The 24720-nt window shown below is 28.9% G+C and overlaps 5 protein-coding genes across 7 annotated transcripts in view; 4 read left to right on the plus strand and 1 right to left on the minus strand.

The window, feature by feature from the left end:
* The first annotated feature begins 2467 nt into the window (after positions 1–2467).
* Positions 2468–7679, plus strand: LOC103309567 (oxidoreductase-like domain-containing protein 1). 2 transcript variants are annotated; one of them, XM_029488565.1, is made up of 2 exons: positions 2468–2717; positions 7340–7679. In XM_029488565.1, the coding sequence occupies exon 2, from the start codon at positions 7349–7351 to the stop codon at positions 7622–7624; it is 276 nt and encodes a 91-aa protein (XP_029344425.1). In that variant the 5' UTR covers positions 2468–2717; positions 7340–7348; the 3' UTR covers positions 7625–7679. The 2 variants fall into 2 exon arrangements, with proteins under 2 accessions (XP_029344425.1, XP_008183487.1); XM_008185265.3 differs by lacking the exon at positions 2468–2717 and adding an exon at positions 6967–7262.
* LOC100161867 (glucose-induced degradation protein 4 homolog) lies at positions 3137–5486 on the plus strand. Its single transcript, XM_029488566.1, has 4 exons — positions 3137–3415; positions 3544–3711; positions 3789–4021; positions 4084–5486. Exons 1-4 carry the CDS (start codon positions 3269–3271, stop codon positions 4145–4147), a joined length of 612 nt encoding a protein of 203 aa, XP_029344426.1. The 5' UTR covers positions 3137–3268; the 3' UTR covers positions 4148–5486.
* Positions 7619–8090, minus strand: LOC103309566 (39S ribosomal protein L33, mitochondrial). The gene has a single exon (XM_008185263.1). The coding sequence runs from the start codon at positions 7941–7943 to the stop codon at positions 7722–7724; it is 222 nt and encodes a 73-aa protein (XP_008183485.1). The 5' UTR covers positions 7944–8090; the 3' UTR covers positions 7619–7721.
* A 172-nt stretch (positions 8091–8262) lies between these two features.
* Positions 8263–11688, plus strand: LOC100163924 (uncharacterized protein). The gene is given in 5 exon segments (NM_001246064.1): positions 8263–8493; positions 8571–8692; positions 9488–9609; positions 10458–10540; positions 11195–11688. Coding segments are annotated over 5 exon segments (612 nt in total). The 5' UTR covers positions 8263–8348; the 3' UTR covers positions 11335–11688.
* A 7533-nt stretch (positions 11689–19221) lies between these two features.
* The window catches only part of LOC100164541 (thrombospondin type-1 domain-containing protein 4), a 67146-nt gene continuing 61647 nt past the window's right edge, over positions 19222–24720 (plus strand). For both annotated transcript variants that reach the window (XM_016804714.2, XM_016804715.2), the window contains exon 1: positions 19222–19502. In XM_016804714.2, the coding sequence (XP_016660203.1) occupies positions 19465–19502 (38 nt within the window). In that variant the 5' untranslated portion in view covers positions 19222–19464. The remainder of the gene's footprint in view (positions 19503–24720) is intronic.

The following is a 24720-nucleotide window of genomic DNA, read 5'->3' on the forward strand; positions in this document are numbered from 1 at the left end:
AAAAAATAAAATCGATTTTTTCAAAAGTTAGTTTTGCGTAAAAAATGATCACATTTTTTTCCTACCCGAAAAATATTAGTAATTTTCAATATTGACCGTTCAGAAGTACCAACTAGATTCACTTTTCTATCAGAAAAGATGCTGATGTCGAAAATCGAAGCACTTTTAGTACCCCAAATGTTGATGACAGATAGAAAAAAAAGCAAACAGCATTGTAAATACAATACATTCATCACTCCGCTCAGAATCTAAAAATTTAAAATATATATGTGAAATTGTGAAAAACGAATTATTTTTGTGGATGGAATGTTTTCACATTGCACATAGTTTTTTTTTATCAAATGTATACATTGCGTAGGTAGTGCATACAGTTCACAATAATTTATTATAGATGTACCATTAAATATTAATCTTCGCTTTACTTCCAAATAAAACTGTGGATGCGTATAAAAACTGTTTTAAATAATTTATGAAATGTGCAATGACTTTATTCAAGGTTTTATGTATACCAATTTGCCAAATTTATTTGTGTAGCGAATTTTGAACAAGCAACAGCATTATTTAAATGCTGTCTATGAAATGTTTCTTTTATGGCTTTATGTAAAATGAGTGTTGGGTAAATTACTTTTAAAAAGTAATAAAATTACTTTACTTGTTACATTGAATTTCAATATTTTTATTTAAATTACATTCACGTTACTTTACTTTAACACTAAAAAATAGAGCAATAATAATAACGTTACTTTTTTAAAAAATTAATTACAAAATCAGTCCATAACGAATAATAAGTAGGTACCTAGTAGATATAATATTGTTAAGAGGATGTCAGCGCACTATTTGTTTTTCTCTCTCTGACCCACGCTCAACATAGACAAAACGCTTTAACGCAGAATCATTTTTCTGTACTTTTAAGTAATCTTAGAGTCATTTCACTTATTACAAAAAAGATAGAGAATAATATTATCTAGGGAATAACATATCGATTTTCTATTTTATTGTTATTGGACTTTATATTCGACTTTCAAAATAAACCTAAAATTGTTATAAATTGAAATTTTGGAAAAAAATGTAGGGGGAGGGGGTACATAATTATCGAATTTGCACCACATGCTATAAATATCAGGCCAGGCTTATATGCTTATACAATTATACACCCTATGCAGGGGCGGACTTATCATTTTTCCGCCCCTAGGCATTACAACACTAGCGCCCCGTACATAGGCGTGCTCCCACCGGGGGGGAGTAATGTTTCATGGAATAGAACAAAACTATAAAAATTATATTTAGGTATTTTTATACTTATACATACCAACTAAACAAATAAATATTAATATAATTTTGCATAGGTACATTTGTACACTTGTACAGTAATTAAATTATTTTGCGCCTTGATTTATCTGTAGCAAAATTATCTATGATTTGGTGGTGAGCACGACTCTAGTCTCTATAATCGTAATCGATTAGCAGATTTCTGAGCAGTATGCAGCTGTATGCACTATGTTTATTATTATTAATTACTTTATCAAGACATCTGATTCCCAGAATTAATTCCAGTATTCTAACTATGGTGCCGGGAGTGGGATGAGTCGGGTCATTCCAGTAAGCACTGTGCGAGCTGTCCCCCACCTAGCTAGTAGAGCGGCTATATACAATGTACCCGGCGGCCCAAGGCAGTTTATTTGACTGCCTTGGCTGGCGTTTTGCGCATGCGCCATTCACAATATTATATTATGTGTTTACGCCGCACACCCATATCCACCTCCCATGTATTAACGTAGGTGACGCCGGCAACTGCCTCGTCGAGGTGTCGATGTCGAACCTCTAGGGCCTAGGCTCTAGCGGTGTCGGCGCACGCCGGTCGCAGAATTAAACTTAAACGGCAAGGTTATTATAGCTTATAATATATTAAAACGTTACTGCGACGTGACTACGTGAGCCATTCATGCACTGTTTCATGCAAGTTGTATACGAAAAAAATGAATATAAAATATAAATTTAGATAAACATAATTATGAAATTATTAAAAACTAAAAAGTAAAAATTAACTAAAAAATTGCGCCCCAAAAAATATTGCGCCCTAGACACGTGCCTTGGTGGCCTATGGGTAAATCCGCCCCTGACCGTATGAATTAAAATCGGACTCTTAATGTTAGTAGGTAGTATAGCCGTATAGGCAAGGCAGGGCTGGTCGAATAAGATAGGTTTAAAATAGAGGTATAATTAGAGAGCCTTGATAGTTGATATTATATATCAAAGCTTTCTAGGTCTAATCAGTAATCATAAACATTAGAATTTATAGAAATAATAATTATTTTCTCAAAACATTTTCGTCACGGGTGTAAAATAATAATACCACTGTGTAATGTGTATGGCGTATGCACTAATACACCGGCGACGGCGTAATAACGTTTGGAAGTTGTGGACCGTAGTTAACTCGCCGCCGGCAGTAGTAGTTTACGCTCAACTGCTCAAGGAAAATAAAAATTAAAAACAATCTGCAAAGTTTGTACTTTGTTATCGCGTGTGTGCGCTTTCAGCTTTGTACCCGGTTTGCACGGCGGAGACACTGTTAAAACTATATTATATAACAATAATATTATTATAACAAATAATATTATAGGTATTTATTATTTATGTCACTTTAATGAGTTGTCCGTCGTCTCGTACCCGCGGTGGTGTCGTGATCGTCATTCGTCCGTAATAATCACCGACATCAGGTACGTACGACATTAATATCTAATTTTTATTATTATTATCGTCGCCTTCGTTGTCGTACGGATTGTTCGAATGACCTTATTAGTTATTATTATTCGATATTGTCATAACTCATAACATTCGATATATTACAATACCCCCCGAACGATCGCCAGTCAAAACTCGCTACCGCTTACTGCTAAGCGATTACGATGCTCTGTTATCGGGTCAGACGTCCTTGTCGTTTTCCCACACGACTTTTAATTTCCGCGCTCTCCCGCTACCGGGCCCCACCTCCGTGCGCCCGTCTTGACGCGCGCGCGCGCGATCGCCCCCAGATCACCGCCGCCGACGCCGCGGTACAAGGATTTTCGAATATTTTGCCCACACGATACCGCGCGTAAAACGATAATAACAATAATAACGATAAAAACAACGATAGCGACAACGATTAAAATTAAAAACAAACAGCGAACGAACACCACCAACGCCCCGACGGTCAGCCACTCAGCCAAACCGTAACAACGTCTTACTGTCCGACTCGTGTGTGCAGGACCCCCCCTCGGCGCTAGGTATGCCCGTCAAAGTGGACATAACACCCAGACCTCCGGCCAACTCGAAACAACTAGGGGTGACCGGGTCTATTCTGTACAGCGGATCGAAATTTCAAGGGTTCCAGAGGTCCAAAGGCAACAGCTACGAGGTGGAAGTCGTACTGCAGGTATGTAGACACTTATGTTCACGACCTCGGACGTTTGATGTACCCTCCTAATGTATAAAAAAGCACTTCCTTTTGTGCAATTAATGTCATCGATGTTAACGCAATACGCACGGTGTTGCATTTTCTAGTATGTCGATGAGCAAAACGGTTATCTGTGCGGTTATCTAAAAATTAAAGGTCTCACTGAAGAGTTTCCCAATTTGACTACTTATTTCGATGGAGAAATCATTAATAAAAAGTGTCCGTTTTTGACGAGAAAATGGGACGCTGACGAAGAAGTCGACAAGAAACATTGGGTTTGTAGCGTTTGTACCTATCATTGCTGCTTATTATATTGTTATATTTACATAATTATAATTCTTTTATTTTACAGAATAAATTTGCTGCATTTTGTCAGTATGCCAAGACGTTCAATTCGGATGCATTTGACTATGACAAACTAAAAAACGCCGATCATGTATTCATGAGGTGGAAGGAGCATTTTCTAGTACCCGATCACACAATACGCGACATCAGTGGTGCGTCATTTGCTGGTTTCTATTACATATGTTTTCAGAAATCAACTTCTTCCATTGAAGGGTATTACTATCACCGAAGTTCTGAATGGTGAGACATTGTTTTGCTTATTATTTTATTTTTATTGTAATTAATAAATATTTAAATCCTAGGTATCAAACATTATGCTTGACCCATGTCCCAGAACACAGTACTCAGATCTATGAATTTAGGTGATTTGAAAAATACCGACATACAATATTACAATGAAAATAGTACAGGAGTACATGAAATTACCTCAAAGCTTTCAGCGTTGTCTAAAGCTTACTGTGATTTTTTTTAAGCATTTTTTTCCTTTTTAATAGGTAACTTATTTATATTTTACCCATGTATTTTATTTTAATGAACGGATATTACCTACTAAATTGTGTTGCCTTTGTACATAACATATTTTATGATAAACATTTTGCTAGAATGTTATTAGTCTTGACATCTATCTGTATACCTATTACCTTATTTAAATAAAACAAAGCATATAATAAATTGTAACTGTTTATGAAGTATACACTATACCATGTCAAAAAAGATAGATGTATTTTAACAATGATAAATGTGTTTGCATTGATATTTTTAATTTAATCTATGATGAAACAGTATTTATTGTTACACATTATATTATATTCATATTATACTATATTTTTTGTACACTGATATAATTAATTGTATGTAAAAAGAATAATATCTCGATGAATTTTAATAGAACATGTGACTTGCCTTAATAAAATATATACTATATTATGCTGTTATTATGTAAATGTAAATAGCAATTATTATTTTGTAGAATATATTATTAAAAATTGTTTACCAAATATTGTATACAGTATCTTTTTCTTGTACCCAAATATCAATTTAGATGATTATATTAAAATACAAAAATACAACAAATCAGAATTAACCATAATATAATAATTAATTAGCAAATAGGTACTTTGTTACTTTTTTTGTTGTTTTGTCAACTAATCAATATAATTAAATGTATTATGTTATATGAATTTGTTATGTGATAATATTATTATTTCTATTTTTATCATTGTTAGAACTTGTAATTTTTTTGAGCATCAGTTTTATTATAATAATAATTTTTATTTGATTGACATTTGAACAAGTAAAAATTTTATAGAAAAGTCACTAGTCTGATTGTAGATAATATAATAACATGAAAATGTAAAATTAATTACGGTTTAACAAATCTTAAATAATTGATTGTTCTATGATAATTGTAATGATGTATATAGAGCATAAATAACAATTGAGAAGTATGATATGAACTTGGAATATTGACTGACTGTTACCATGGCCAAGGTTACTTCTTAAATGAATCTTAAGGTTGTATTTTTTAATAAAAAATGTTATCCTGATATCCGATATATTGTTTTATTTTTTAATATTATAGTACTGTAGGTACTTTACAAATAGTTTGCCATTTGTTTTTTTTTTTTCATAGTTATTATTTATTAGTTTTTGGATGTATAATAATATAATATCAAAATAAAATGGTTTCTTTTTTGCTTATATACATTGTGTATATTATGACAACATGTTTATTATTATTTATCAAATATATTTGCTCAGTATAATGAATAAATAAATAATATTTACAAATAATGAAGACAATATTTTATATTCTTTGAAATACTATTGTCTATTCAGGATAAGAGTACACCAGATTTACGTAGCAAAACCGGTTTTGACCGTGGCCGCCTGATGTTGTCTTATTCTGAATAGAGTATATGTATGGCCAGTGGCATGGCGAACTAAAAATTTTCTAAAGGCAAGTTACAAATATCCCAAGTATTCATGCATAATAATGTATTACTATATAATAATTAATTATATTTCTGATCGTTATTAACTACCTATTAAGTATATTATCATATTACATTTACTTGGGGACCACCAGCTACCATCCCCACCCCTCTATTTTGGAAAATCTCGGAGGCAATTGCCTCTGAAATTACCTTTCACCACGCCACTGTGTATGGCATAATATTTAAAACATTATATTATAATTTACAATATAATATCAATATAAATATAATATGTGTACACAAACAATTATAAACATTATTTTATTGCATTGATGTTTGATATATTAAAACTATTAATATTATTATATAGAAATTATTAAATACATTATTATACTCCATTTTAGCACTACTAATTTTTCTTTAATAATAAACTTAAATAAAACCTGATTTTTTGGAATTTGTATGCCTACTTGAAGACCATATTTTTAAATATTTAAATTTCTTATGCCATTCAAGTAGTGCATACTGTGGTGAACATACTTTATTTATTTTATAAAGAAGAACTTCCTCTATTGGAAATTGTGTATATTAAATTTAATTGTGTATATAATTACGAATTTAATCCATACCGAATAATAAGTAGTAGGTATGTTGTTAATGACTTAATGTTATACATGAACAAAAATAATAATTATGTATAAGTATTAATTCCTGGGATCTTTAACAATATTGTTGATTATTATTTATTATACAAAAACATTCTGAATGGTAAATAAATTTTATTGATTTTTAATTTTCTCAAATATCGTAGCCCCTAGTTTTTGTCATACATTCTACTTTCATAACTTATTTTAATAACGTGGAAGATAACACGCGTTACTTCATAGAAATTACTTTTAAAAAGTAATTTTGTTACAACTGCTTTAATTTAAATAAAATATAATGAAATTACTACAGCATTACTGCAAAAGTATTTTCATTACAGTAATTTGTAACTTGCGTTACGTTACTGCTAACACTAATTATAAATAATAATGTATTAACATTTTATAATATGTAATTAGTAGTATAGACTAAAATATATTATATCTACTTTATAATTGATGTAGAACCAAACATTAAGGATTATTATCCTTAGAGCCTAGATCTCAGTAAATAGTTTAATAATTCAGAAGCAGGTCGTTTGAACTTTGATTTAGGTGCATTGAAAAATAAAATTATCTGTATAACCATTTACTGTAAAAAAAGTGAACTCCCTTTGAAAAATAAGAAGTTTGTATCAATACTCAATAGGTGGAGTATAAAAAATCAAAATTTTTATAACTGTATTATTAGAGGATAAAAGGATGGGAAGGTGAAAACATAGACTTAAATATAATATTATATATCACCCTGTATAAAATAAAATTGCTGCATAGCGCATTCTTTTTGGTGGATCAGGCCAATATTTGATAAGATGCCCCGAGGTTAATGAATACATTTTTTCTAACGCTACACGTATCAATATTATATGTGTCATATAAACAAGCCCTCGAACAATAATTGTATGTTACATTCATAACTGTGGTCCAGTAATGTAGGTATATCTTTAATTATATGGATATATGTTTTTTGCTTCCAGAATTAAAACATGTTCCTTATATCTCAACGGTGGTTAGTGAATAGCAACCGTGTAGTATGCCGTAGAAAATTCTGCTCAAAACAACCACCAGAACTACCTGAAGAACCGACGACATGTTGTATGTCAGGGTGTGCCAATTGCGTGTGGATCGAGTATGCAGACAAGGTCAGAAGTATGCTAGCAAACAGTGATAGTAAACAAGTTTCACAAATGGTGTTGGACAAAATACAGGATCCCAACATGAAGGCTTTTTTATCCATGGAACTCAAATCAAAAGGCTTATAGTAACATTAAAGTTATATATTTTATAGTTTGATAAATATAAACTCTTACAAATATTCTACACTTTATAAAATTATTAATACAAGAAATCGCTTGACTGTTACGTAGGCTCTGTGAACCTCTTAACGTTTGCACTTCTTATCTTTTTCCTTTCCTTGTAGACGGACATTTGGCCTATCCAAGGGTCGAAATGCACAAGTTCTAGTTTGTCCGCTAAACGTTCTCTGAATACATTGTACTTGTGACCGCTTACCATGCTTTCCATTAGCACCATAGTGTGCTTGGATTTTACTTTTTTCAGTAACACATTTGTCAAAAACATTATGACTTATTCTCAACGCCGTTCCAGCTGGTATACACGAGACTCCGAGGGATGAATTCACATTTCACAAATCACACAATTTTAGAATGTTCATACAAGACGGGCACCGGACCGCTGCAGGTCTTCAAAAACATAATACACATATTATTATCTATCATGTTCCATGCTATTTTATTATTAATTATATCTGCGAAATTTATCTGTGATAATTACGATAAGACACTATCACAGAACTATAAACATTCCGTGTATTGCAAAGTTGGCAACATTGGTGATTTCCTCGACGGTTAACCGTTTTTACAAAGGTATGTGGATTACGGAATAGTAAAATTAGTAAATACGAATCTCGAATGGGTGTACGATTAATATTTAAAAAAGTATTTGAACCGGGTTCGGACCAGGTTTATGTTATTGTTTACTAATAATTATTTTAATATGTTTTCACAAATCATACGTAGTGTGAACCTAGATGTCGAGTCGTCAACGGATGCATCGGACGAATTCGCTAAGCTCTCGAAACAATTTGAGCAATCGCATTTAGAATATGAAGGTAAACTAAATTGATTTCATCCTCTTGTAGATCTTCAATAATATTTATTGTGTGTATTATACGTGTTCCATGTTTAGATGCTAAGGCCAGGCTAGAAGAGACCAACAAGGAAATAAATCACTACGATGAACAGTTGAACATAATTGAAAGGGAACGTGTTAAACTCATGTCGGAGTTGGCTCTTCAAATGCAGATGAAAGTAAAAATAAGACTCTTATGATTTTATTATATTTATAACTATTGATTGTATTGTTAATATTCAATGTCTTGAAACATTGTGAAATTGAAAAATATCAGTAGGCATATAATTTTTTGAAATTTTCATCTATTACTTTAGAAATTTTCTAAGTTTGGCCCAAGTAAACACTGTGATGTGTAAGTTATAGGCATGACTATGTGAGTGTTCAGAAGAAGGTTTTCATCCATATTTCTTCACACTGTCTTATTTCAAATTAAAATTAAATATTGCATGCTTAGCAAATGTTCTTGTTCATAATTTTGATAGGGAATTTACTTAAATTATACTTGCCTATGCAGTTTGGACTACTTTTATGTTATGTGTTCATAAGATTACAATACAAAATGCAGGTGAAGTAAACTCTCAATATGTTATGAATTAGTATATTTTAAATATGTATCTATTTATTAGGAATTATATATGAACCTAATTTTTGGATTTTGTGTTATAAAATGTCATGCACACATCATTGTTTATGTACGGTGTGTCCACAAAACAAGAAAAGTGAAGTTTGTTTTGCATGTGCTAACTACAAGAGTTAAAAAAATATTAGTCATTAGAATTTAATATTTATGATCCAATAGTTTAGTCTCATGTCCCGCAAACAGAATTCAAAAACGTGTATAGAGTACTGAGTAACTGATTATAGAGTGTACAAGGTCCTGTTTTTGTAGATACATGGTTAAATAGTACTATATTGTTTCTTTTAAATTAAATATATAAAATTACATCAACATTACTAATATTCTGTTTTAGCATGACTTAAAGAATAAAGTAGAGAGTCTAAAAAATATACTGCAATCAACAGAGTTTGACTTAAAAAAATATAACAAAATGAAGTTAAGTACTGCTGATCTAGATATTTTCTCTCATACTAAGTAAGTTTATTTTTTTTAAATAATTATATGATATAGCATTAATTTCCCATACATTTTATGGTGATATGACTAATAATTTCTACAAAACAATGTGAATGCTAATAATTTGTCTATAAAAAAATCAGAATCATGAAAATTGTTTCTTGCATTATCTTATTAGTTATTACATTTAATATAATTACTCAATGTTATAGATTATTTGAGCTGTGGTAAAAACTGTTCATAACTAGGGAACAAATTTAAATGCTTTAAAAAACAAGAAAACTGCCTTAAAAAATACAATTTTAATGCACTCATAACAAACTTTATTTTTAAAAAATGCTCTTAAAATATTGGAAAAATTTGTTTTGTTATTAAGTAATAGTTATATAAATTCTTATTCTTATTAATTATTCATATCATTTTATTATTCATCTTCTCCTATCTTCTTTTAAGGCTGAAAATTATTTCTTGAAAATTAATTATTCAAACTGTATTACAAATAATATAAATAAAAGTATGACAAGGCAAAATAAATAATATTTTATTTTATTCTTTTAGAATGAATTTTAACTAACTTTTTATAAAATGTATCTATTCTCATATATGAATGCACTAAAAATGTCAAAAAATTAAAAATAGATATAAGTTCCACTTTTTAATTCCTTGATATATGACATAAATCCTAACATAAACTTTATGATTGAAAAGCAATGTTATCAGACATTCAGAAAAAAATCTAATTTGCATTCAAATCCATTCCCTAGTCATAACATTAATCATTTCATGAGATTAAAAGGCATACATTATTTTTGAAGAGATGATTTACATTATTATGTAAAACTTTTATTAATTTTATTTTGTTTTAGAAAAACATTTATTACTTATAAAAATATATTGAAGATATATTTTGATTATTCCAATGGTGCAAACGCAACTACACAAAAAGGATGTAAGTAGCCTTTTATTGTATATTCATATACGGTACTAACTGGTAACTGACAAGTAGAGAACAGATTTGTATGTAGTTTAAATATACAGTTGACTCCGTTGAGTATGTTTCATAAAATTTGGAATAAATTGACACTGGCATATTTCCTACCTACATAAATATATTTTGTTTTTTTTATCACTTTATTGTAAAACACAATATGGATAGTTCCAACAAACTTAGAAAAATTGAGTGACAAGAATCACTTTATTATTTCGTAAACATATGACATGCTTAGCACAGTAAAGTATTTTTTTGTTAATTGACTGCGCAGTTGGAAACAAAAGTTGACGAAAACTGATTTCTTGATCGTTGGGACAAAAGCTAGTTTTCATCTCTGATTACTCTTATATGAAACAAAGCATAGTATGTAATATAAAATAATTTTATGTAGTCCGTTTTCATAAAATTACTATACAAGTGACTAACATGTAGTTTCTAAAATTAAAAAAAAAGATGAATTTTTTGTCATGTTCCTTTTTTTTCAGTCTAAAAGTTATATTATGTTGGGATGAATAATTTTTTTTTAAATTATGTAATTTATGTTGAATATGGTATCTACTTAAATAATAAATATAGATTATCATGCAATACTTTTTTAACTTATGTCAACAGATACGTTCAACAGGATCACAAAAAAATTAGCTTACTTTGAGTTCAATACAGATGAAAAAACAGACAATGAAATTGCAGAATGCTTATGGAATAAAATTAAGTTAGTTTCAGATAAAACTTGGGAAATGTTAACTGAATAGTAATTTTCTTACCTGTAATGAAGGCATAATATTATGTATTTTTTAAAAAATAATTGTAATTAGGAATTTGATTTTTATCTTGAACAATTGTGAACTGCCATTTGGCTTATTAGTTATTTTTTTAATACAAATATAATATGACATATTTTTACTACAGTTACTAACCATTTTGTAAATTAAAAAAATTTTTATCATACAAATTATACATTGCATATTTGTTATATAAAAAATAAATATTTCTAACTGAAGAATCTTTAAGTAACATTTTAAAAGAAATATTTAAATGGTATTTGTTAAAATATTATTATGTATAGTGTATACTACATATTAAATGTTTAATCATTTTATCTTATACTTGATTGGTTTTTAATTATACTTTACTATAGTATAATAAGAATGTATAAAATAGTATTTGTAATTAGGTCTAATAGTAATATACTATCAATTAAATATTTTAAATTTTAATTGTATTAACTTGGTAATTTTAATTTGTACATATTCAGGTAAACTGTGTGATGCTAATAAATATTATTTGGACAAATAATAATAATGACATACATAGTATAAGTACCTAAATCTAAAATTCTAACCTAGATATTTTTAAAGTAATATAATACATACTATTTATTGATTGTATAATGTATACTTGTTTTTTTCCTACCAATAAAATTTGTTTATTGGGTACTAGTAAATATGAACCACGGATATTATTCCTATAAACATTCCCCCCCCCCCCCCATATATTTTTGATGCAGACATTTCCCCCCATTTTTTTTTAAGTTTACTATTTAATATTTATTTTAATATTATTTAATTATTTAAAATTAAATTATTTTTTTGTTTTGTAAATTAGCCTATCTTCTGCCCAGTGGTCTAATTTATCTCCGTACCATATTTCATCAACATTGGTCCAGCCGTTTAGGAATGCATAAACGACACACAGACAAACATTCATTTATATCTATATATATAAAATTGAATGTATGTCTGTGTGTGTGTCCATATTACCATGGCAACTATTTATATATTATTTGGAGATTTCCGTCCGTGTGTGTCTCTGTTTTACTATGGCAACCAATTTATTATATACTATTTTGAAATTTCCGATATAATGTTTTTTATATAAATGGTTGCCATGATGATATGTAAAACATATAGAGTTCGCAATTTTAATGGGCAACGAAGTGAACAGGATCAGATATTTTTAAATATATAGGGATAGATTAGACCTCTGGGCAGAAGATAGGCTAATTTAAAAAGGGAGAGGACCAACCACGGGAGATGCTCAAACAGGAATTTTGATATTTTATGTGGACATTTTTGTTTATAAATGGTTGCCAATTTGCCATGGGTTTTGAAGCTATTATAATAATATTATTGGTTGCCGGACAACGAAGTACACGGGACAGAGATAGGTTAGATCCCTGGACAGAAGATAGACTAATTTAAAAAGGGAGAAGACCAACCCCGGGACGTGCTCAAACAGGGATTTTGAGATTTCCAATGGACATTTTTGTTTATAAATGGCTGCCGTGGGTTTTAAAGCTATAATATTAATTATTATTGGCTTAAAATTGTTGTTATGGTAATCGTTATACCTATTATAAAAAAACAAATTATTCATATAGCGTTGGTATTTTTAATGGGCAACGAAGTGCACGGGATCAGATATATTTGACATTTGTACATGTATATTATAGATTAGACCTCTTTTCAGAAGATAGGCTAATTTAAAAAGAGAGAGGGCCAACCTCGGGAGGTATTCAAACAGGAATTTTGAGATTTCCTATGGAAATATTTGTTTATAAATGTTTGCCATGGGTTTTGAAGCTATCATAAAAATAATTATTGGTTGCCGGGAAACGAAGTGCACGGGATCAGCTAGTATATATATAAAAATCTCCTGTCACGTCTTTGTCCAGGATAAACTACGAAACTACTGGACCGATACTGATGAATTTTTTATAATGTCTGTAATTTGGCCGAACTTAAAAGATAGGCTAATTTAAAAAGGGAGAGGACCAACCCCGGGAGGTGATCAAACGGGAATTTTGAGATTTCAAATGGAAATTTTTGTTTATAAATGGTTTCCATGGGTTTCTAAGCTATTATAATAATAATAAAAAAAATATTGTTTATTCGTATTATTATCTTTTGTTAATATACATATTATATATAATATATACAAGAAGATCTGATAAGTAGTTCCAGAGTTCAGTCTGTTGTCTGTATAGTTATAGTCTGTGAAGAAGATAGGTTAATTTACAAAGGGTTAAATTTGTTTTTTTTTATTTATCGAGTTTTAGTGCTGAATTCTGTTAGGTTAGGATAGGATTTTGTATAAATTGATTATAATTAATCACCGTAGGTGGAACAAAGTAAAAACGACAAACTTTGTATAACTTTGATAATTTAGAGTTAAGTACACTTATGTACAAACGGCACGGGGTCCGCGATCTACAGCAGGTAGCAGTGGCGCAGGAACTTTTTTTCATGAGGGGTAGCAAAACTTAAAACACCTGAAAACTATTATATATTTATTTGTGATTTATGACAGAAAACCTATCTTAATATTTTATTCTTTTAATGTTGATATGGGTAATATATTATAATATAAGAATTACCTATATAAATGTATTGATATAATTATTGTATAATATATATAGGTACATTATATTTAGACATTTATATATTGAAACAAAACACAAAACATATTTACTTTATACCTATAGTTATATTCAAAAGTAACAGTACCTACCTATATAAATTAATTAAATATAAACATAAGCGTGCGCACGGGAGAAGCAGGGGAGGCAGCTGCCTCCCCTGCAAGAATTTTCATTTTCTCAAGATCTTATACATTAATACCTACCAATTTTTGATAATACATATTATGTAAATAATAATAATAATATTATGTTCAATATTGGTATACTGGTATGCTATTTTAAAATAGTAAATATTTAATAATATTAAAATCGACAATAATATAATATATTATATTGAAAAGACAGCTTCAAGTTTCAACTATGGTTACTGGTTTCTTCTTTGATAATACCGACTTATCATATCATCAACCTAATTCTCAAATCACTTAACACCAAAATAACAGCTTTTCGAGAGAGAAAATTAAAAAACGTTCCAAACATTTCGTAGGCCTGATTCCCAATTCGCAAAAGTCCTATCTCCATCATATTTTGCTTATTTCGCTAAACGACGTATGTAATTTAAATAAAACATATTATTACCTATTTTAAAAGTTGTTCAAATTATGTTTTTTATTTTTAATTTTAGATTGTGATCGGAGCGATGAATGTATTGATTTTACAATGATGTGAGTTTTTTTATTTTTATTTTTTTGGTCTTTCATCACCTTTTGGGACAGTAAAAGTGCTTGGATTTTCTTCAACAGAATCTTTCCTGATATAAAAGTGAATCTAGTTGGTACTATGAGGGGTCAAAAGTTTTCAAAGACGTCGTGAAAAATAAAATAAAAATTATGGAAAAACAGGAATTAATATGTAAAATCGATTTAGAACAAAATAGGACAATTTAGGTTTTTATTCTATAAATATCAAAAAAAAATTTTGTTTCGTAAAAAAACTTGAAAAAATTTAATAGAAGGCTCATAATATAATGTTTCAAAGACAGATGAAAAATATTGAAAATCCATAGTCACAATTTTTTTTTATATAAGCATTTAAAGTTAAAATATTGCCAAAATACGTAAAATTTCGAAAATGTGTAAATTATTTTGAGTTAGAAATTCATAAAAAATGTTCTAATTAAATCTAAGATTTGAAAATGTAATAAGTACAAGATTTCTTATAAGTTTTTCTACCTTTATCAACAAAAAAAACAAAATGTTTACAAACAAATCAAATTAAATTTTTATGAGCGTTTGAAGTTCATATTTTTACAACATTGGATATTCGCTCGATTTCTCATGTAGCGATTTTCTTATTTAGTTGAAATTCAAATTTAACACCATCCAATGCAGTGACCCACTTGTAACTTACTGTACAGAAGAGCGACACCCACTTGCCCATCTTTTTTTTATTATATATTCTTAATATTTTTTTATTATGTCTTCTTGATTGTCAAAGATATTATTAAAAAGGACTTATTGAAAACTCTTTTGGTAATTTTATGTTTAACCTCACTCTTAACCGTTTAGAAAAATATCATGGTTTAGTAGAACCATATACTTGATTTTGTGTGAGGATTTATTTAAATTACCGTTGCCTCATATCAAGCTGGGAAAAAATCAGGAGAGGTGTTTGGAGTCTGGACTTTCTTAGCTAAGGTATTGCCTCCACTGCCAAGAAGACCTGCGCACGCTTATGAATATAAAAAAAGGTGGTTAAGTGGATGTCACTCTGCTGTACAGTAGATTACAAGTGGGTCACTGTATAATGGATGGTATTAATTTTGAATTCAATGATATAATATTGAACAAGAAGATTCTGGTATGTCAGTCTAGGTATAAGACATAATATTATATATAGTATTCAAAAAAAAATTGACATATAATAGGTAGGTACCTACCTATAATAAATTCCAAATTAATCATATCACAATATCTATTAAGTACTTATAACGCGTTATACCTACATCAACATCAAACCATGATACTATCACAATAGTATACTTTAGAAGTTTCAAGTATACCCATTACCCACGAATAATATTATACAATCACAATAAAATAACTAATATAGTTATTCTAGGTTTTTAATATGTAGTATGTAAGTCCCCCCCACGCCCTGAGCCCTGAGCACGCCACTGTACCTATAAGTATTGACATTTTTCAGCTATCTATCAGTGCTAGTATGTATTTAATGTGCAAAAGTGTAAATTTGATCATTGTTGCATATATCCCTGTATTGAGTGCTTATTACCTTTGCTGACTTGCCGTGATAAATTTTTTTTGTGCGTCGCGTTTAATATAGATTATAGGAATAGGTAATAGAGAACGGGTTGAAACAACATAATAAGATCTGCATATTACGCATTTATAATTATTATTATAATTTATAAATTATAACAATTTGGTGACATTAACATCAATTTTAATGATAATAAATCGGAAATTTTTGAAACTTTTCTAATTTACATATGATTAACTATCCAGCAGAATCTAAAACGAGAGATGACACCACTATCGATGCAGTATTTTCAAGATATTTGGAAAAAATTACATCACAAACATACGCGTGTCATATTTCAGTTGTCGCAGGTCTGTAATTTCGATTATTGAATATGATTAATATTATAGTAATTAAATAATAATAATAATAATAATTTTCATTTTCATTTATTTTTGACATTTACTTTTATTTTGAATGGTTCCACTAAAATGTATTTGTAATCTATAATATTTGTTGGAAAAGAAACTTACCGGGTGTCCCATGACAGCACTCACTTTATTTATTATTTTTTTTACATGTATATAAAATTTCTACTAGAAGGAGATTACAAGGAAATTGGATCAAGATGGTATTTTAGAGAGGTCATTTTTCGATTTTCTCAATAGGTAGTTATTTAATGCCACGGGAAAAATCACCGACAAATTACGAAAAACCATTAATTTCAAACGCTTTGTTTATCATCATAGAAACGAATCAAAAATAATAATAATATTATAAAATAGCTGTCCTGGCAATGCTTTACTATTGCTAGATTTTATTATTATTATTGATTATTTATTATTTATTTATCTTAAATGTAATATATCTTCAACAATTGAAGGCTTTGTCCTGATAATGGTAAAAGGCTACCTTATCCATATTATTATTATTTACTTTATTTAGTATTCAAAATTTGAAACTACTGCTGCAGGGCTAAACAAACTTATAGTAGTCAACGGGTGAAAAATTAGTGAAAAATAAATTATATACTATACCAAAGGCGCCCATCAATTAGAACCTAGGGTGTGACAATAATATCATAAAAATAAAATTCAGAACCACCTTACATAGGATATTCTGTGTGAAATAGCTTTTATTAAATAACAGAAAATAGATATACAATTTAGATAAACGATTTACATATGTAATATATGACATGCAGGTAGTATAATATTATCAGTAAAAATAGTTTATTATTTACAATTAAAAACATTTCTATCATGTCACATTTGTAATTTCAACCCCTTGCCCCCCTTAATAATGGGCACCCTTGTACTATACAGATCAAAAAATAGACACCATAAGTTTTTTTTTGAAATTTGTATGTTCATATATGTACCTACCTGTTATTATGCAAATTAAATTAAAATGTTAATTTTATTTGAAGTTGATTTAAATTTTTTTTTTTTTATTACGTAGGTATACCTACTATAGTAATTTAAATAATCGACTTTTTTTTATTGTAACTCAAATGTATGTATATTTCGTATTATTATCGAGATTAAATTATAATTATATAATTATAATGTATAAACAAAGTTATTGACTCGGGAAAATTTACATAATATACCCTTCAGGTAGAGAACTTAAGTAGAACTTGGAGAGTTTACATGTAATGTCACTACAAATACCAATACAGCAGACATGCTAACTTTACTTTATTACTTAGTAATAATATTTATTTAAAAGTTTGTATTTTAACTTTGTTATACTCGAAATCATTTATATTTTTCTTATCACTTTAACCTTATACTCGGTTTAATTTTTATAGGATAACTTCCCTAATACATTTGAAGATTGAGAACTTTTAAGTATTGATAAGTATAGATCATTATAAGTTCTCAAAACGTATTTTAATATTTTTACTCGAATATACTTTAGGTACAATACACTGTAGCTGGCAGGTTGTTAGGTTGTATGCAAAATTATTATAGGTAGGTACTCTATATGGCTAATAATATCTATGATTACGCGTTTGTGCTTTGTCTTGTAATGATACAACGTTTCAGGGTCATCATTTGGGGGGGGGGGGGGAGGCAGGGTGTGCAATGGCACCACTATTTTTTTAATAACTTAAAAAATGTTAACAATTGGCCTGCCATTAATACTCCAATGCGCCGTCATAATTAACTTATGCATGTTTTCATATATAGGTAATATAAAATATATATATTTTAAGTTTTTGTATATGTACAGTAATGACATTAGCTGGTTGCTTTAACTGCTTATAAGCTTTTAATTCTTTGAATTGCTAGCTATTTAAAAGTTGCATTAGTCGTTATGAGTTTCAATTAGAATTATAAAAGGGAAGGAAAGAATATTTACATAGGTTTTCATAGGTTTCCTACATTTATATATATATAAATATATATTTTTTTTAATGGCCTGGTGAAATGTCAAAATTGGCCTGCCTAAAAGTTTGCACACCCAGAAAAAAAACTGAAATGACGCCCCTGCAACGTTTTTGGTTTTTTATCGTAAAAACTCGACAATAACTGTTCTTAGGTTTACTGTTACCTATTATAAGCAATATATATTATATTATACACCGCGGTTGTGCTCTTACAGTGAACTATCGTTGCATATTGTTTTTTTTTCGCGGCTTTTCCGCAAGGGTACAAAAAAATTAAATTTCGATTAGGCATACTCTCGTCAACTCTCAACTAAATAGTCATAAACTATTTTAAATTATATAATGATATAATATTATTATATAAGTACCTACCTATAAATTGCAGTCAGTTTTTTTCGTCGTGTCCGAGAGACCGAAACGCATACAAACTTGCACACGATCAAACGCGGGCACACCGCACACACACATGCTTATATACATATCATGGTTGTGCGATAAACCCAAACACACACACACACACACACAAACACACACACCCAAACACACGCACACACACTCGCACACAGTCGAAAAAAGATGAGCGGCCGCCTATGTACACATTTTGTGGAGCGGTCGGTTTCAGTTTTGGTCTTGGCGTTGCACGTGCCGGGCCTTATCACCGCCGTCATGTCGGCGAATTGACACGTGCCTTCATCCGATCGTGGTTTTCTTCGACGACATTAATCGTCGTTATAATTCGATATTTCGCGGGCAGTTTGGTTCGTTTTGTTTTTTTAATTTTTGATTTTTATTTTTGCTACGTTTTTCGGAAACTCTCTGCTGATGGAACGATATTTATTATTATTATAGTTGCGTCGAAACGAAAACATGGCTTATTTACTTTCGACATGCTGCTGGTGCTTTTGGTAAGTTGTATTATCACCTAAATGCAATAATATTGTGAGAGATTAAATTATGGTTTGTTTATTATTTTCTGTTCCGATATCACGGATGATGAAAAAATTGTTAATAATTATCATCAACAAAAGTACAAAACGTTTTTTTCACGCGATACGTATAAAATATACAATACGAGATAGTAATATAGGAATACTTACTAGAGAATAAGTACCTAATAATATATTCTTGAAGGTTTTCAATTGTTTAAAGTGTTACAATTATAAAAACAAATACTGTTTTTTTTCCCTTTTTCTGCATATCTATCTAGTCTCTACTAATTCATTAGTTTTATCGTATATGCTTAACCATCATAATTTATAATCTATCCTAGTATATCCCACAATATTATATAATATTATAATTCATTTTATTATAATAGAGTGGTTTTAACTTTTCAAGGATTACATTTCAATTTCATTTTTTATATATACATTGAACAATTTAACTATTATTTTGTGAAATAAAGTCTTTCATTAAAATGGAAGTTATAATATTACAATATATTATGATATAATAGCTTAATATTTTCATACTTATTTTTTTATATTTTTTTTAATATTATTTTTACCATTCTCAAAGTTCTTTTTGGTTTTTTAATTTTTTAAATTAGTTAATGGATAGTTAGTAAGATAGTTGACATATTATATTTTTCCATTCATTACCTACCTAATATTTGGTACCTTCTAAATATGAACAATAATATTTTAACTGTCAATATCAACTTCTTAGATTGGTGACTTTAATTTTATATTAGTTACATTCTACAATTATTATAAATAACAAATTTAAAATGTCTATTTTTTGTGTTCAAGTGAATTAATTTAAATATTATTTTCATTTAATATTTTATTTTGCACCTTTAAATTAGGTTTCATCGTTTAATAAATATGATATTATATTGTAAATATTTGATAAGATTATAATACTTAAATTAATTTATTAGTAAATTGTAAGTAGATTAACACAATGGGTATCATTTATAATAAATAATAATAGATTGTTGATGAATACCTAGGTAATAATATAAAAATTAAAATATTCAAACATTTCTGTTACCTATAGTAAATTTTGTTATTTAACATTTTTCTTTTGAATAATTTTTCCTTTTAATGTTAATATTATCACCACTCATTTGTGTATTTATTACATCGTGTACTTTTTTTTGCGATAATTTTGGGAATTTAAATTTTTTAAATGAACCATATTATTATTGGTCGTAAACGATCATCATAATTTGTTACAAATAGTTTTATATTCCCTATAATATTTAATGTAGCCTAACGACTAAAGTAATATTTAGGTATACTTTGATTTGTTGGCTCCTGTTTAAACGTTTAAAACAGACATGAATAATAAACGTTGCCACCGCATCGAAAAATTTCTTTTCTGAACGTTGCGGAGTTATTAAATCGTCCTAAAATAACGGGAAATAAATCCATTTGCGTGTTTCTGGTGAATTATTTTTAACATAATTACAATGATTAAACTTTGCAAATTTGGTCGAAATAGCTCGCTAATAATAATTATTATAATACTGGTTGTGGAAATAAGCGAATAAAAACATAAAGGATAACGGTTGTTTTAAAATTATTTTTTATTTTTTTTTTAAACTAATTGATATGTCGGTCAGAATCAATTAAAAACAAAATCAATAACAAACCGAATAAACTGATTGAAAAAAAAGCTACGTTTTACCGTTCAAAGGGTCGTATTGTCAGCAATGTTTGTATACCTATGTCCTATATACACGATATGAACATTTGTTGGCGCTGCGCCATAGTTAAATGTTTAAATTATATCGGCATATATAGTTATATAGTTAATGTAGTGAATTCTGCTGAAACATGCTGTGAAAGTATATAATAATATATAACTAGTGCAATTTCACGGTCAACTGGAATTCGGTAAAAATATTGAACAATATCGTTTTAATCGGTGTCCCTTGTCCTAATGTCCTGTATGTTAATTAGAATTAAAAAATAAACAAAAACAAATATAAAACGGTTATTTATCTGTATAGCGGCGATGTAGGTAAACAGTGACCCAAATGCACGTCATATGTATAGGTACATCGTACACTCGTGCACACAAATGTATACACATTTAGTGCGTCTGCTTAGCACCCAAACGGATTTCCGCAAAACACGCCCAGCGGTTTATGTTGGTGGAAATTAAATTCGAATTTATTGCACACCCATTTTCATTATTTAAACAAACAGAACGTCGTCAGTGTATTGTTGGGTTCTTTGTCTTATTGTGTAATAATAAGAAACAATATGAAAAAAAACATACCCTTGCAAACACTTTTTATTTAGTCGTAAGCATTTATAGTTATGTTTATGTTTAGTGTTATTGTATAACAGGGAATATGAATAAATCCCTGCTGCAATATGTGCACTCTCGAATATATTCGGGGACATACCGATTTTCATCATTTAGTGTTACCGGAAGCCATTTTTTTTTTCAATTTCATAAATTCGACAACTGTACTTATGTAATGTTGTTTTATAATATATGTATATTATACGCACGTATAATAAATAATGATCCTACTTGAGCATATATAATTAATGATTTGTCGGAGGGAACGCGGATTAGTGTAGGTTAAATCTTTTTTTCGTTTGTTCGATGAAATCCCGAATACAGATTTTGTCCAATTGAATATTATTATTAACGTTTCTATTGTTCGGAACGGAATAAATTTGTGTATGATTACTTTCGTATACACAGGGACTGAAGGGTTCATAAAATAGAATAAGGGTCTTTCAAAATTCATAAATCTAAAAACAAAATTACTTTTACATTTACATTTGTCTTTGTAGTACTCGAGTAAAGATCTTTACCTACAGTAAACTAATAACACTATTTCGAGCTTTCTAGAATTTGTGTGTTGGCGAAAAACGATAATGACTGGCGTTTAAGACTTATATTACGCTATATAGTATAATATAATTAGAGTCTATATTAGGTAGAAAATCGCAATCAATATAAAACAAAAGACTTACAAAAAGAAATGGGAATAAAAATATATATATTTAATATATTTCCCTTTACTAATCATTTCATAGCGCATTCCGATGTCCATATATTACACTTGTAACGAGATTTAATCATGTCTGTCGGACTGACGGCTAACGAAGGAAGATTTCGGTCTGTTCGCTATTGTATTGTAGAAAACATTGTTGGACACTGTAAATATACAGTAGACACGCTAACACCATCAGACGCGTTATATATTGGTTTATATTATATAATAGAATTATTATTTTAACAAGGGGAAACTACGCATTATTGCAAAAAAAGCTTTACATCGTAGAGGGAATATGAACGTTCAGAATGACCATAAGACGCTTGTCACTGTTAGTTGAAGTCCACGTGCATGTCCTTCAATTTATCCTTTAATGTTGAAACGATTGGCTAACCCGTAGATATGCCCATTCATTCTATAGTTATATAAAAATAATATGATATTGAGGTTAAATCGTAAATTATAAATTTATTGTTTTGCAAATGTCTGTGTTCAAAAAACCATTAGATACGGTACCAGCTATATACCAGACCTAATATAAGGTGTCATATCGTGATAATTTATAAAGTTAAATGTGACTCCAAATGCCTGTACGTATTCATCATAGCCTAACCTATTCATCAGATCGATTCAAGGTTAATCTATTTAATTTCTATTTAAAATATGCTTTATTAAAAGAACTATAGTGAATAGGTACCTACGAGGATTAAAAGTTAGAATAAATTATGGGACATTAACAAATACGAACATGTTAGGAATATCAGCTATTCGTGTTATATTCTGTATATAGTGTTTATATTTTGTTTTATTCGTCCAAAATATAATAATTTGCAATTACACGTTACATAGTATATCATTACTTCTTATAGTTTTCATAAATAATTTATTCAGATAGACATAACATTTTTTTTTGTATTGGACAACGTCAATTATATTATAATATACCTTATGTTCTTTATATTCCATTAATTCATTATAATCTGCATAGTATATTATAATAACTTTTATTTTCACGTAAACATATATTATATTATGTTACAATAATTACTTAATTTTTAAAATAATTTATGGTAATAATATTGGATAACTCCAAAAGTTAAATTCTCGTAAACGAAAAAATTGAATATAGGTTCATTAGGAAATCGTTTGTTCAACTTAAACACTTGTGTTCACAGATTGATCTTATAATAATTTGTCCGTCATTAGATATGTATCAAATTATAATAATAGCCAATTACCTATCTAACTCAATATAAACATTGCATACTAGTGCATAGTGTTTGTTGACATGTTTCTGACCCGTAGCCGTAGCCGTAACGAGATGTAATGTTTATTAACTAAGGGTCAATAATGGATGTATTTTTACTGTTTATACCTTATACCTACAACAGTTTTCAAAATGTTGGTACCAGAGTGGGCACGTCTGGATTCTTAATTGCATTAAATTTCAGTGTTAATCAAACAAAACCACCTGTGGTAATATAATAGGTGATATCAGACTGTTAGGTTTTAGGATTTTTACAAAATCCAGTGTTCACGTGATTAAAAAAATTAAAGAACGTATAAAGTTTTGTTTTTTTTTTTTTTTTGTAAACAACATTTTGCAAGATACACTAGGTAGTAAAAAAAATGGATAGTGAATTAAATTATTATATTACTTTTTTTTTAACCTGGTAATGTCGATTTAATTTTAAGCATAAATATTTATAAAATCCATCAAGCTTATATAATAATATGTAGTTAATAAAGTTCTTCGCTGCATTTCTAATTACTCAATTTTGAAAACTTCTTTCTGATCAGAGATCACTCTATAATTTCCAATAAAATAATATACAGGCATGTGTTTTACTCGCAATCTTAAATCAGTATTTTATCGAATTTATGTTTATACTGCGTTAGGTAGGTCAAAATATATGTGTTTTAAGATTTTATGTTGTAATAATTACTTATTGTTGATGTGCGAAGTATAACATCGATGTTGTGTAATATTGGCACTCGTCACGTTTTCATTGATGTTTCCATGTAGATCTTTACGTGATATAGAAAACAACAAAGTATTAGATAATTACTATACACATTGCCTCTTAAAATCTAAAATAGTGTAGTACTAGAGAATATATTTAATGCGTTTGTATCAAGTTACGACATTTTAAACG

This window comes from Acyrthosiphon pisum, chromosome A1 (assembly GCF_005508785.2).
Source record: "Acyrthosiphon pisum isolate AL4f chromosome A1, pea_aphid_22Mar2018_4r6ur, whole genome shotgun sequence".
NCBI lineage: Eukaryota > Metazoa > Arthropoda > Insecta > Hemiptera > Aphididae > Acyrthosiphon > Acyrthosiphon pisum.